This window comes from Cololabis saira, chromosome 17, assembly GCF_033807715.1.
Source record: "Cololabis saira isolate AMF1-May2022 chromosome 17, fColSai1.1, whole genome shotgun sequence".
In the NCBI taxonomy this organism is placed as follows: domain Eukaryota; kingdom Metazoa; phylum Chordata; class Actinopteri; order Beloniformes; family Belonidae; genus Cololabis; species Cololabis saira.
This window is the reverse complement of record NC_084603.1, coordinates 36051584-36066341: the sequence shown is the minus strand read 5'-3', so window position 1 is coordinate 36066341 and position 14758 is coordinate 36051584. Positions and strand designations below refer to the sequence as shown.

Here is a 14758-nt window from a genome sequence, read left to right as displayed (position 1 = left end):
AAAACAAACAAACAGAACAAAAACAAAACAAGACACAAGCTCAGATCCATATAAATAATACCCTGGGTTAGAGTAAAAATGTACAGTATGACCAGTCAAGAAAATCCCTGCAACATGATATTAGAGACATCAGGCTCTACATAGTTCAGGTAGAGCTCCCAAACTTTATAGAATTGGTCTGGTTTTGAATGTAATATACATGTAAGGTTCTCTAATGGCACCAGATCCAACACCACTCTTTGCCTTTAACAGTTGCTACTTTTTCATTGATCAGCTGCAATAAAATATTCTTCCTCGCTGCATAAATAAGAATACAATACAGCCTCTGATTATGTTTTGATGATAAGTGTTGGGTTGGGAGGCCCAATACAAGAGATACAGGGTCCTGTCCAGTTTTAAGTCCAATATCTTTTCTATTTCAGATAGCACATCAGACCAATACACTTGCAGTTTACAACATGACCAAAAACAATGAGTTAGGTACCAATTTCTCTATGAGTGAGAGAGTAGGATTGAAGTGATGTCTACGGTTGGGGGATTTGTGCATTCTGTGTATAATTTTTAACTGTGTTGCTTGGGCGTGATTGCAAACTGAAATTGATTTAGCCTGTCTCCAGACATCCTTCCATTCTTCAGCATCAATTATGATGTTTAGCTCCTTCTCCCATGTGCCTTTAAGCTTGTCCAACCCAACCAGGGGGGTGTAACACAGAGATTTATAGAATAAGCTTACAGATATCTCTCTTCCTGTTAAAAATAATACATTCTTAACAGGAGAGCTTTCATGGTTCTCAACCAAGGTAGTACTGTTCAAGATATAATGGCTTATCTGTAAATAACGAAAGACAGAAGAGTTGATCAAGCTTTACGTACAGTACCAGTCAAGAGTCTGGACATCTGCTAGTTCAGATTTATTCAGTACAAGCTGAGACAATAAACATTTGATTACTGAATGTCCAAAAAATGTTACTCCATCATAATTTAGTATTGTTTGACTTCTCAGCTGTTTGAGTTTTCCACCACTTAAGATATTTCAACCAAAGACGTGTGCAGAAAAGTTGCCACTTTAAACTGAAATGCCAACCAGAGTGGAGGAGGTGAAGCATTTGACGCTCAACGCGTCATCCCTGATGTTGAAGGAAAAAACTAAGAAAGAACACCCAAGGCTCGAGGGACTCTGGTCTCAGCTTTGATATCATCTGATTAATAAAGATCTGGTTGGAATGGTCTCAGTGGAGATCCAAGCATGTGACGGTGTGACCCTGAATAATACACTGGAGAAAAGGAGAAACGGACGAGTCCAGTTCTTCCAGGCCTGTGGCGCTTTCAAACTCCCACCTGATGGGTCGTGTCGGGGGTAATATTTAACACAGAGCTGAAAATCAATAAGGCAAATAAACTTTAAAAATAGCTTCTCTGTCAACATGTGTGGAAATCAAACACAACAACAGCTGGAACTGAAACTTTCTCCAGTGCGATCAATGTATCTGCAATCTGCAACTCTGCTACACAAAGGAGCCTCACAAGGCCTCGTCAATCATGTTGATTAATGATCATCACCTCATTAATCATGACGTGTTAACAGTCCTCTCACTACAACTTTTCCAAATGAGATGAAAATCACTCAAACATTTGAAATCTGCTGCTGATAAGAATAGGGCTGCCACCTTTCAGAAATAAAAATAAGGGACGCCCTGATTTCAGCAGCGCAGGAGCCAAAAGAAAAAAGCCCCCAAACTTCTAAACTGAATAAAAATGTGTTTATTTTTATATAAAAGTTTTATATAAAAAAAACAAAATGCTTTGATTTCAAGTTTTAAGTGCTTTAATAGAATTGAACTTGCATGACTGTACAGACAGACAACCATACTAGCAACTGAAATATCCTCCTATGCTACTGTATGTCCACATCAGCCCAGATGTATAATATAGCCTACAGGTGAAGAATATGGTGTAAAAGTTAATTTATTTCAATAATTCAACTAGAATATGGTGTAAAAGTTAATTTATTTCAATAATTCAACTAGAATATGGTGTAAAAGTTAATTTATTTCAATAATTCAACTAGAATATGGTGTAAAAGTTAATTTATTTCAATAATTCAACTAGAATATGATGTAAAAGTTAATCTATTTCAATAATTCAACTAGAATATGGTGTAAAGGTTCATTTATTTCAATAATTCAATTAGAATATGGTGTAAAAGTTAATGAAAATACGGTACAAATCGCGTCCCGTATTAGTTCAATACGTGACGTAACATTTTTTTCTCAAATAAAGGACAATTCCGTATTTTACGGGACGGGTGGCAACCCTAGATAAGAAGCATCTGCTGATGTGAGAAAGAGATCTCTGAAGATAAATGATTAACGGTAATTCATCTGCAAAAGGCTCAAACAGGATAAAAAGTGTCTTGGCATATATCGGCCCACGATCTGACAAAGTTTCCACAAACAGACACCGTTTATGACTGCGGCTACTCTTCCTAGAAGTCCATGGAGTCATGACGACTCCATGAAGGGACCATGACCAAAACCTTAGTGAGGTCAAGCAGACGCACGAGTCCCTGCTGAAGGCTTGAACTGTAATTGTAATTTATTTCAAAAAAGGGACAGTGCACAATATTAATCTTGTACAAGAGAATATGCATTGTTCCAGGTTGTTGCAGCTTGCTATTTCCCACCTGTAGTCCCTGGGCAGGTTGATGCAATACTACATAAAAATTAGTATAGAAAAAAGAAAAAATAAGTAAGAGAGCAGAACAAGTCAAAGACACAATAGATAAAATAGATAAATAGAAACATGGAAGTAGATTCAACAGAGCATGGGATCTGTCAGATGTTGGCACCTAAGATTTAAAGCTGGGCTTCCCCCCCAACACACACACACAACACACTTCATGAATGCATACAGACTTGTCTTGACAGTAACCAACACTTGGCAAGATGTGAGAAGGTTCTTCTGCAGGAAATAATGTCTGTTGGCAGAATATTCCATTGAGTCGTTGCAATACAGGAAAATGATGACTTCCCAATTGCAGTTTTGCATTGGGGTCCACGACACTCACCCCTGGTAACGGATCTTGTCGTTCAATGCCACCGGAACTGACAAACACAGTGTAAAAACTCAAAATCTTAACAAGAATATTTGTCTTATTTCTAGTTAAAATGTCACATTTTTAGTCAAAAAAAATCTCATTACACATAAAACAAGACTCATCACTGGAAAAAACAACAATTTTCACCTGTTTCAAGTAGTTTCACTTAAAATAAGTAGAAAAATCTGCCAGTGGAACGAGATTTTTTTTTGCTTGTAATGAGAAGATAAATCTTGTCCCACTGGCAGATTTTTCTACTTATTTCAAGTGAAAATTTACTTGAAACAGGTGAAAATCTGGTAATGACTCTTGTTTTAAGTGTAATAAGATTTCTTTTGACTAAAAATGAGACATTTTAACTAGAAATAAGACAAATATTCCTGGTAAGATTTTGAGTTTTTGCAGTGCATCCCTGTTTCATTGCCGAGTTCATTGCCGAGTTCAGTACCGTGGAGGAAGGATACATTACAGAAACCCCTTACTGAACATCAAATCAACTTAAAAAGATATTTATCACTATTTCAGCAAACTTAAATGCTGCACAGGTCTCAAGAACTTTCACAGTGTCTCTCCGTGGAATGTGCAAGATTTTGAATTGGTTTTGTATTCTAGTTTAACTTGTTTTTGAGGAGGCTGCGAGCAATATTTCCAAGCATGCAGCGTGTATTTATTTGACTGATACTCGAAGGCCTTTGTATGTCGGGGCCTGGGCCTTTGGCCATCAGGGAGAGGGAAGTAAATTAAACATCTTCCAGGATAATATCAGGTGTCCACCAGTTGAGCTTCGGCACAGTAGAAGTCAGGTGACCCAAAGCCCACAAATAAAATCTCATAAAAACCACAGAATGGCTTCAGAAAAAGAACCCCCCCCCCCTTCTGCTGTGGTCCGGTCAGAACCCAGGACTTTAACCCCACAGAGGGGGAGCCGTTCACGGCAAACGATCAATAACCAGAAAAAGAATGCCTAGGGATTGTGGTGATTGAGTGGATGCAACAGAAACAACAGAAAAGTTATTATTCCCACTGTAAAAACAGGCTTTTTTTTAAATGTATTTATTCAAACAGGTTAAAACCAAAAATAATCAGAATACATTGAATGTATATACAAAAAAAAAACATAAGCAAAACAAAGCAAATTAAAAAGACAAATCTATATGTAGATAAATATTTCCTGTTTGAAAGGTGTAGGATGAAGTTTCAAAAAACGTTTCTAGTCCTACCCCTTCTAATGTTCTGTTTTTACAATGTCTTCATTTCACAGAACTCCAAAAGAAAAGCATAAAAGAGAAAGAAAAGGTGGTTCAGCTGAGCAAGGCACTTTGGTCGTTGGCTGTCAGTTCATGTGTCCATTTTGTATCCATTAAGAGTATTGATTTGAAAGATTTGTTCAAACTTACTAGGTGATTTGTATGATTTAATTTAATCTTTTCAGTTGTTCCACAGATTCACTCCCATCACTGATACACAATGGGTTTTGATTTTGTTCGTACGGGCTGTTTTTTTAAATTACATATTTCCTTGAGATTATGTTTATTTTCTTTTATTTAAAACAACTTCTGGATGTCTTGTAGCAACCGATGCTGATTTGCTTTGTGCATGATTTGTAAAGTTTTGAAGTCGAACAGATCCTTAAATTTGAGTGTTCTCAGCTTGATGAAGAGTGGGTTTCTACACTGCAAAAACTCAAACTCTTACCAGGAATATTAGTCTTATTTCTAGTTAAAATGTTTCATTTTTAGTAAAAAAAAATCTCATTACACTTAAAACAAGAGTCATTACCAGAAAAATTACTTATTTTAAGTGAAAATCTACTTGAAACAGGTGAAAATTGTTTTTTTTTCTAGTGATGAGTCTTGTTTTAAGTGTAATGAGACATTTTAACTAGATAAAAGACAAATATTCTTGTTAAGATTTTGAGTTTTTGCAGTGTAAAGGCTTTATTTACAATTCTTATCACTCTTTTTTTAAGTTTGAATATTGTATCCGTGTTTGTTTTATATGTGTTCCCCCACACTTCCACACAAACTTTTAAACTTATGTTGATTCTCTATTGTTGCTCTGTTGCGGGGAGCCTGGGAATGAAAGCGGAGTCATAAATAGTCCTGCTGCTGCCGTTTCTGGGGCTCTGAGTCACGGTGAGGAAGAGACGGGCTGAGAGCAGCAGTTCAATCATCGTCCACACCAGCAGGGGTCCATCACGCTTCTCAAATAGCAGCTGAGGCAAAAGGCCCAAGAATGTCAGTCATGAAGCGACACGCCCCCATCAGCTGGCCTGCAGCCATGTCCCGTCGGAGCTGATTGGCTGCTGGGTATATTCCTCCGTCCTCTCATTGGCTGCTTTGAGAACCATATGATAGGATATGCAAATCGTCCCTTTGTGGCAGTTGAAATCCCAGAGTGCTGAGCAACCCCGGCACTGAGAGAGGAGTAGCCGGCGAGCGAGTGGTGCAGCAGAAAAAGGGGGGAGTGACGGCAGCATGCACTTGTAGAAAAAAGCTGCAGAATTCAAGCGTCTGAAGGACTGAAAACCTTTTCACTTCTTTTCCTCGGAGGTGTTTCATCCTTTATTCCATGAGTGCTGCAAGGTAAGGGTCATGGGAAGAGCTGGGTTCACTTTATTTGGAATTGAATGGATTGAATTTGAATGGATTTCTTTTTGGATGAGAGAAAAGTTTAAACTTGACTTCAATAGATTTCAGTCTAGAAGTTGGAGTTTGTTTCCTTTTTTTTAAAACAGATTTTGGCTAAAAACTGCGTCAAAAAGCCACTTCTCTAATACCCCTTTGTTCTGTTCTCCTTCTCTCCCTTTTCCTCTCCCTTTTTTCCCCTCAGCGTGCTCACGTCGTTCAGTCCATCAGCAATGCCCGGCCCAGTCATGCCGATGGATGTGGCTATGAGGTTCTACATTAGCCACTCCCCGCCTCCGCTGCGCAGCTTCCTCAGCTCGTACGAGGAGCTGCAGCGGGCCAAGAACCGGCTGAACCAGGCCGGCGGCCGCAGCCACGGCCCGCAGCGCTACAAGCCGCTGCGACCCTGCCTCAGCCACCAGCAGAAGGCCGTGGAGGACGGCGGCAAGAAGAGGGTGGTGTTCGCCGACACCAAGGGCATGTCCCTCACCGCCATCCACGTCTTCTCCAAGTTCGACGACGAGCTGTACCAGAGCAAGCAGATCGCCGGGCTGGCGGAGGAGCTGCAGTTCGACATGACCGACTTGGGCACGGCCACCATGGACCTAAAGATCAGCTCGGTGTGCAACCTGGCGCTTGACTTTAAACAGCCCTCGGCCGACTACCTGGACTTCCGGAACCGGCTGATTCAGAACTCCGTCTGCTTGGAGAACTGCTCGCTGCAGGAGCGCTCGCTGACCGGCACCGTCAAGGTCAGGAACGTGGGCTTTGAGAAGTCGGTGCTGGTGCGCGTCACCCACGACTCGTGGGCCAGCCACACCGACGTGGACTGCACCTTCATGAACAACATCTACGGCTGCCAGGACACCGACACCTTCGCCTTCGTCCTGGAGCTGCCGGCCTGCGTGCCGCCCCAGCACACGGTCCAGTTCTGCATCTGCTTCACGGTGCAAGGCCAGACCTTCTGGGACAATAACGACGGCAAGAACTACACGCTGAAACACGTCAGCTGGAACGGCACGACAGCCCCCGAGCACAAAAAGCATTCGGAGCACAAAAGCGGGGAGGTGAAGCTACTGGACCTGGAGTTTGACCAGTTCGGCAGCCCACGCATGTCCAGCGGACTCTTTCCCGGCTGGCAGAGCTGGGGTCACTTTGATAACCATGTGCCTTACTGGTGAAAACTGTCGGGACGTTTTTGCCGAAGTGGCACTGGCACAACGATGAGAGGCCCTGAAAGGGCATTCAGCACCGATCCGGCTGTGGGTTTCGTGCTCGGCTGTCTCGCAGACAGAAACTCAACTGAACCAAACACACTGCTTTTTAAAGCAGAACCAGAAGTCAAACCAGACAAAAGTGTAATGTTCTCAACTGACCTGCTTTTTTTTTTTTTTCTTCTTCTTGCTGACCCATTGAGTGATTGAACAGTAGCCGGGGCAGGAAGAAGGGGTATCTGGGGGGGTTATTTCTTTTAGTTCTCTCTTAGAAAATACTCACGTGCCTTCTTATTTTTGTGCCTTCCGACTAAAATACAGACTACAAGAGACTTTAAGGTCCTTTCAAGGACCTGATGCATTGGTTCGTATGCACTGATGACGGAGATGTCCCGCTCAATGTGACGTCTGCAAAACTGCGGAGGAAGTAGAGCTGATTAAGTCCTTCATATTGAAGGGAAAGCTTGGGGAGTGCATGGCAACACAATGCTTTTCTGCTAAATAAGCACCCGATTACTTTCCAATTTAAAAAAAGAAAACGCACTAAAAAGAAAGAATTGCAGCCTGGTTTTAAATGGCCTCAGCTTTTGAATGGGAGTCATGCAACCCTCTCTTTCCCTCCATGTACATTGCACATGTTTGTTTGGTGAAAAGAAAATGTTTCGAGTGGCGTAATTTTGAGTGGAGTTTTTAAAGGAACTGGAGCTGCTATCCTACAGATGTATGGCGTGATTGTCTCTGCATGTGATTGGTTGTTTCGAAAAGGAAGAAGTGTGGCAATTTGTGCGGATCTGGTATGTCAAGAAAGAATGATGTAAAGGCCGAATGTGCTTTGGTGTTTTCACAAATGCAACTTGTAATGATGAGTGTACAAAAAGTGTCGCTGGAATAAATCTTTTTCTCACTGTGAAGTAAGTTTAAAGCCTGTTTCCTTCTGAAAATAAATTTCTACATCTGTACTAAAATCTCAAAAGTCTCCATACCATTTTTTTAAAAACTAAAAAAAGTGTTTTATTTTTTACAGTGTATTTTGAATAGTCAAACACCAAATAGTCAAACAAAATTCATAAAAAGTCTAAAGTTTCAAACACAAATCAATTCACCCACCTATTAGATAGATAAAGCTCCATAACATAGTAACAACAGTTTAATTACATAAGTTTTGTTTGTAAACAAGAGACTGAAATAAAAAGGTTCTTGTGTTTACAAACTATCCTAATGAGTGATTGTGGGCGTGAACTCGTCATTAGTGGGCCAGGCCTTTGTTTACCAAAAGGGAAGTTGAATCAGAGTCATTAACCTTTCACAGAACCAAAAAAACAAAAACACTTCAGAAAAAAGGTCAGACGTGCTGTTTCCTTGTGATTGGACAGTAGCTGCTAGTGATCTGATGTCATTTCCTGTGTCTGCTGCGTGGACTCTTGCCAGGTCTGTGTGTGACAAAGTACAGCTGTTCCTGTCAAACTGGAGAGATAAGGATGGTGTCTCCACGGTGGGGTCCCACGTAGCTCCCCGTAGCCCAGGCCTCAAACCCGTCACCTCCAAGTCTCTCCCCCAGCCCCGGCTGCACGGAGACGCCCTTAACTCCGGCGGCGTGTCCCTTGATGACTTGCAGGCCCTTGACACAAAATCAATTTGCCCTGGGAGACCTTATCAAGTCCCAGGAGCCCCCGATGACGGAGTCCTGGGGTCGCAGTGGCACTCAAACCCCTCCACCGAGATGAGGTTGCGATTCCTGGAGGGGACTCACGGACGCAGGACCAATTGGCCAATTGAAAAGGTATGTCGGAGAACAATGAATAAATACCAAGTCATTTTTCGGAAAGTGAGTCCGCATGTTATTTCCCCCCTGGCATTGTAAACGTAGTCCGGTCTCATGACAGAGTTGGAAACAAATCATTGTATTTGTGCAGATGGACACAGGTGGTGATATCCACCATGAACGTGAAAGTGGTGTTTAATATCTGGAGGTTCTGCCAAAAACTGCAGGACAAACTGATGTTTGAGTTGGTAGGACTTGTCATTCCGGCATCTAAGGTACATTGATGGAACAAATGGGTCTGACTGTGTTAAGGCCCTGGCTTCCTGAAGAGAAGTTGATGCTCTGGACAAAACCATGTCCAGCTTCCTGATCTGTTACCTGGAATCATTCTGTTTAGATGCTAATATTTTTTTTTTGCATTTAAATTCCATTTTTCAAGTCCCAGGAGCCCCCAATGACGGAGTCCTGGGGTCGCAGTGGCACTCAAACCCCTCCACCGAGATGAGGTTGGGATTCCTGGAGGGGACTCACGGACGCAGGACTCGCTGGGGACATTATGTTCCTTTTGGAACTCCTCCCAGACACTCTCTTATTGGACAGTTTCTGCAAGGCGTGAATGCTGAGCTTCCTCACATGTGAACACTTGTACTAAGACGACTCTAAACCCCAAACTCGCACGAGCATCTGCGTCTATAGAGCAGCCAATAATACTTCTGGCTGACAAGAGCTGAGGGTGATTATAGGTAACACTAATGGCACGTTTACACTAGTACCTATTCGGCTCTACTCATCTCATCTCAGCTCGGGTCAACTTGGCCTGGTTTCTTTACCATAACAATTCAGAACCTGGAGCAGAAGTAGGAGGTTGTAGTGAAGCTGCTGTGACGTATTTGATTGTGTATCTAAACGAAGAAGACAACAACACTATGTAGAACCTGGAGGAGATGATAGATGTGCTGCTGGATCTGTGGCTTGTGTTTGATATCAAGTTAAAAAATGAGAGTGAGAGAAGTTTCAAGCAGCAACGCTTTTTTTTGTTAGTTTGTCTCAGCACTGCTGAAAAGTCAGCTGGAGCCGTGAGCAGCTATGAAGTGACAGAGCTACTGGTGGATCTTGTCTTTCCTTATCTCCCGTCTAGATCCCTTTTTAATTCTCTCCTCAGCACCAGGTTTATGAACATCTGCACCTCAGAGTTGGATCATGAAACAAGCCGCCGTCAGACTCGCTCTTGCGCTGATGTCACATCCTGACTAAGACGTCTGACTCCAACCCCCCCGACCAATCGGTGGCCTGTAGTGTGATGATGTCAGATACAGCCGACTCAGCCACTTAGAACCTCAGCAGAATAGTTACAGAAAAGTATCTAAGTTGAGTCGGGTTGAGTAGGTACTAGTGGAAAAGTGCCAAAAGTAGCTACATTTAGGGATGAAATTATGTGGTTGAGTAACTTAAAAGCGCGTGTCCAGATGAGCTTAGCTCACATGTTGGTGGTGGATGTTACGGTGGGGGCTGGAGGCCTCAGGTCCGAGTTTGATCTTGACGCCGTTCTCGTTTAGGTTTTTACCCACTGGGTCCGTTTGTTCAGAAATGATTCTCACGCCATGTCTAGAATCATAAATACATGTTCGCCGAACTATCTGCTGAGCAGCCCGCAGACGTTTACAATAGAATATTTAATTTTGCATTTTTGATTTGATGGCAAAATCAGTCATTCCTGTGTTTAGCCGACGCCCCGGCAATACAAAACTGCTGATTGCTTTGGTAGGTGTGGTAGCACGACCATTACGGATGAGGAGGTGATAACGGCTAGACATTGGCTGAGCTGACTGTTCATCATAGAAATAAATTTATTGCTTTATATAAACTCTTGTGACGTGTTCAAAAAGAACCCCCCCCAGAGTAGTCACCGTTGGGAAATCAAACAATTTGAAACCAAAACTGTTTTTTGAACTCGGCTGTAAAAATGTAAAGTTGGACATTTTAACATGGACATGAGTGAAGATGGGCTCGCTTTTTGCAGCCAGCCTTCACCCGGAAGTTAGATGATTTGTTCTTGGTCAGAGCCTTCTCGTGGTGTTTTATTTTGAAAATCAACATGGCTTTTATACGCCAATTTTGTGTCTGACTTGCAGATTCCATATTGTGTCCATGTACTGGGTCTCTGGAAAGCGCCTAGAGACAACTTCTGTTGTAATAGACGCTATATAAATACAATTGAATTGAATTGAATTGAATTGAACTTCCTGCCAGCTTGATCTGCTGTGTGTAAACTGACTTAAATAGACAGCACTTGTTGCTATGCACGCGTTGCTGGTGGGAAGTGTGAATGTTTCAACTACAGAGCACGCTCTGAACAGAATGGTCTTCCATCAATCCAGTAAATCTATATGTTTGATGCAAAATGAGTCCAACCAGTTTTGCCCATATTAACTCTACCTGGTGGGGCCTGATGGCTTAATTATCTAATATGGGTCATATGGTTGGGAAAGTATATGGAATCCATACAATTTGCCTCTTTCTTAGCCCATTTAGTCCATTTGTATCTCTCATTGGCCCCCTATATTTAGCCCACAAAGGTGTCCATTTTAGGGCGTTTTATAAAGGGCCTATGCCATTTGCCATGACTACAGTTTCTGTTAAATCCAGTGCAGATAAATGGACATCATGGTTTCTCCACGCATAGCTCAAATAAAACATTTGGCATATCTCTTTCAGATTAAAAGCCTTCAAGGAAAATTAGCAAAGGCTTTAAGGCTTTTATTGTGAAATATCAGCAAGAATTACACCATTGACAGCTTTATATTTAATCAAAGAAAAGAAGAATCAGTTTACATCTATCTAAATACTTAGACATACCAGATGTCTGTTCTTTTGGTAAAAACAAATCAGTGATTAATGCATTTTTTTTGTATCATTGTACACATACAGTTACGTTTTGGACCAGACTGAAAGAATATATTTCTGGGAAAAACTACATATAAAGTGAATTTCAATTGTAAATCTATGGTCACTTACATTGCCCATAAAAATGAATCAAATTAATCTCGAACTTATTGATTTGAAGTAAGTTTAATTTACACAAAAGTACAGTTGCCCAATTGTGGTCTTGTTTTATCAACTTTTCAAGTTAATTTAATTTATATAAACAATCCCTAAGATATACAGATTTTGTAAAGAGTGATAAAACGATTGAGATATATGACAGGTGGTTTAACGATGTGTATTTCTTTTATATATTGGTTTGTGGATGTATTATTTATACATAACTTTATATCATAACTTTTATTGTATTTTGTTTATATCAACAGCTGAGCATATCTACTGTTCTTGTTCTTTTTTTCTGCTTTAATAAAGTTAAAAAAAAGAAAAGAAGAATCCATCATCTATCAGTTTATTATCTTTATGCTTAATTGAGTTTTATCTTGGAACAGGGACTGGAACTGCTTATTAACTATACTGGCAGCTTTGCCACATGTGTAAGCCTATAGCATGAGAAAAAAAGATTTAAGAAAAATCAGGATCATTAAACACACAAATACAAATGCACTTTTGAAGACAACATCTTCATTAAAGCAGACTTTTTCTCTCAGTTGGTAAGTTTGTCAAAGCCCTCATATTACATTTATTCATGTAATAGCTGCAAATGAAATCATCTCTCATATATGTACAGATCCGTTTCAAATACCAGCTTCTGTCTTTCTATCCCATGCATTAAGACCTTATGTTGGGATCCTGCTGAATTTGCAAGACCTGTATATAAATAATTAAAGCTTGAGCTTCACTGAGTCCAGATCTCATTTTAATGTACACTTGGAGTCAGGATGAAAGCCGTAAAAGTCTCAGTTGCCTGCAGGACTCTTGCTTCGCTCACTTCAATTGTCTCGGCTGCAGTTCGTGCTGGATTCATATTCTGCAGGAAGAATGCTGACCGTCTCTCTTTGGCAGGCACAAAGGAATATCCTCGGGCTGGACTGGATGACCCTCTGAAGCCTGAAAATTCCTGCTTTATTATAGTTTGAAGTTTGTTTAATGCAGCTTTGCTTTACTTTTAAGGATATTCTCTTATATAAGAAACATTTCCCTCAGAAACGTGCTGTACGTCAATGATTTTAATCCATAACCTTATCAGTAAAAGTAACTGACCAATGCATTTGGAATAGGTACAAGCAGCATATCTTAAACCTTTTTTATTTTATTGTTTTAACAATACTACCTCAATTGAAACTCATTTACTTCTTTAATGTTCAGCTTTTTTCCACCTTGGCAGTTCATACCTGACAAAACTTCTTGAGAGGACCACAGTGGCCCAGAAGAAGCAGAAATGGGTGTAACTAAGTTTGAACAGCTGCTGCAGACCCAGATGTCATGCTTGGCAGTAACTGCAACATTAATTGTATTCAGGCGGCTATGACAAACCCAGAAGAAGTCAATAAGTGTTGGAGAAACAGGGCAGCTTTTGGATTACTGGAACGTCAGATGTGTTGCCACGTTCCGATCCATTAGTGCGGTTTTCACTGTGCACGATGCATCATAGCTAAAAGATAACCATGCTGTGGACCAGGACACTCAGGTATGGTCTTCCTGATGTTGTAAAGTTCAAACGGATGCAGGCTGAGAGATAGACAGACACAAACAGAAGAACTGGTCATATGACATCCAGGTTTTCCCCCACCTAAGGTTCAAGATTCAGAAAAAAGTCATTTTCATAACTTTCACCATCACAATTTATCAATTTATGTATTTATTTGGATGTAAACCAGCAGCGAGGGGCAAAAAAAAAAAAGAGTTTGAGGTTTGAACATCAGTAAATACACTGCTGGACGGCACTTTATCGTCCAGCAGTGTGTTTAGTGATCTTCATAGGAGCTTCTGATGAATCCTTAAATACCACCAACCTGATCCTTCAGCTCTCACTCTGGGTTTACCATGTGAAATTGAAAAGCCGATCCAACATCAGCTGAAAAACATGAACCTTAACCTTCAAGCTCCATTCATCTCCACCTTTTGGCTCCTGGACTAGATTCCTATAAAACCCATAATTTCCTGACGGATCATGCGGAACAACCGCTCCTCCTCCGTTTTATCATTCCCTCTGCGCACGCATGTAGGTCCCGAGAACAGCGGCCACTTTCTTTCCATTTATTTCACAGCATCCTCTCATTTCCTTGTCTCTGGTTGCTTTCCTGTTTACATTCCTGTCTTCTACAAGATGGTTGTCCAATTGAAAAGGTATGTCGGAGAACAATGAATAAATACCGAGTCATTTTTCGGAAAGTGAGTCCGCATGTTATTTCCCCCCTGGCATCGTGAAAGTAGTCCGGTCTCATGACAGAGTTGGAAACAAATCATTGTATTTGTGCAGATGGACACAGGTGGTGATATCCACCATGAATGTGAAAGTGGTGTTTATTATCTGGAGGTTCTGCCAAACCTGCAGGACAAACTGATGTTTGAGTTGGTAGGACTTGTCATTCCGGCATCTAAGGTACATCGATGGAACAAATGGGTCTGACTGTGTTCAGGCCCTGCCTTCCTGAAGAGAAGTTGATGCTCCGGACAAAACCATGTCCAACTTCCTGATCTGTTACCTGGCATCATTCTGTTTAGACGCTAACATTTTTTATTGTATTTAAATTCCATTTTATGTAGCTAACTGCTTTCAGTTTGGTCACAAACATTGACTTATCTGTATCTGGTCTTTTACTTTCCCTGTCCTTTGTTGTGCGCTTTCTAGTTTCTTAGAATTTTGTTTTAGGTTTGATGTCTTCCTTGGTCCTTTTGGTCCTGCAAGTTTTCTGTTCCATTTACTCTGAACAAACAAAAAAAGAATGGACAAAGTGATTGTTAATGGATGGATTTATAGGGGGAAAAAAAGTTTAAGCAGACTTTGTGCCTCCCAACAAATGATTCCAGAAAGAGATGCTTGGCGGCAAAAATACAGATAACAAAGGTCAAGACAGCTGGGAGACAAAACAAGATGATTTTAAGAAAATCAATTTAGAGTGACCAAATTCAAAGGGACGGCAGGGTGAAACACAAGTAGGAACATCCATCCATC

The 14758-nt window shown here is 41.0% G+C and overlaps 1 protein-coding gene across 1 annotated transcript; it reads left to right on the top strand.

Moving 5' to 3' along the window:
• The first annotated feature begins 5498 nt into the window (after nucleotides 1–5498).
• LOC133463767 (protein phosphatase 1 regulatory subunit 3C-B-like) lies at nucleotides 5499–7903 on the top strand. The gene is made up of 2 exons (XM_061745479.1): nucleotides 5499–5682; nucleotides 5930–7903. The coding sequence occupies exons 1-2, from the start codon at nucleotides 5669–5671 to the stop codon at nucleotides 6903–6905; spliced, it is 990 nt and encodes a 329-aa protein (XP_061601463.1). The 5' UTR covers nucleotides 5499–5668; the 3' UTR covers nucleotides 6906–7903.
• The last annotated feature ends 6855 nt before the right edge of the window (nucleotides 7904–14758 follow it).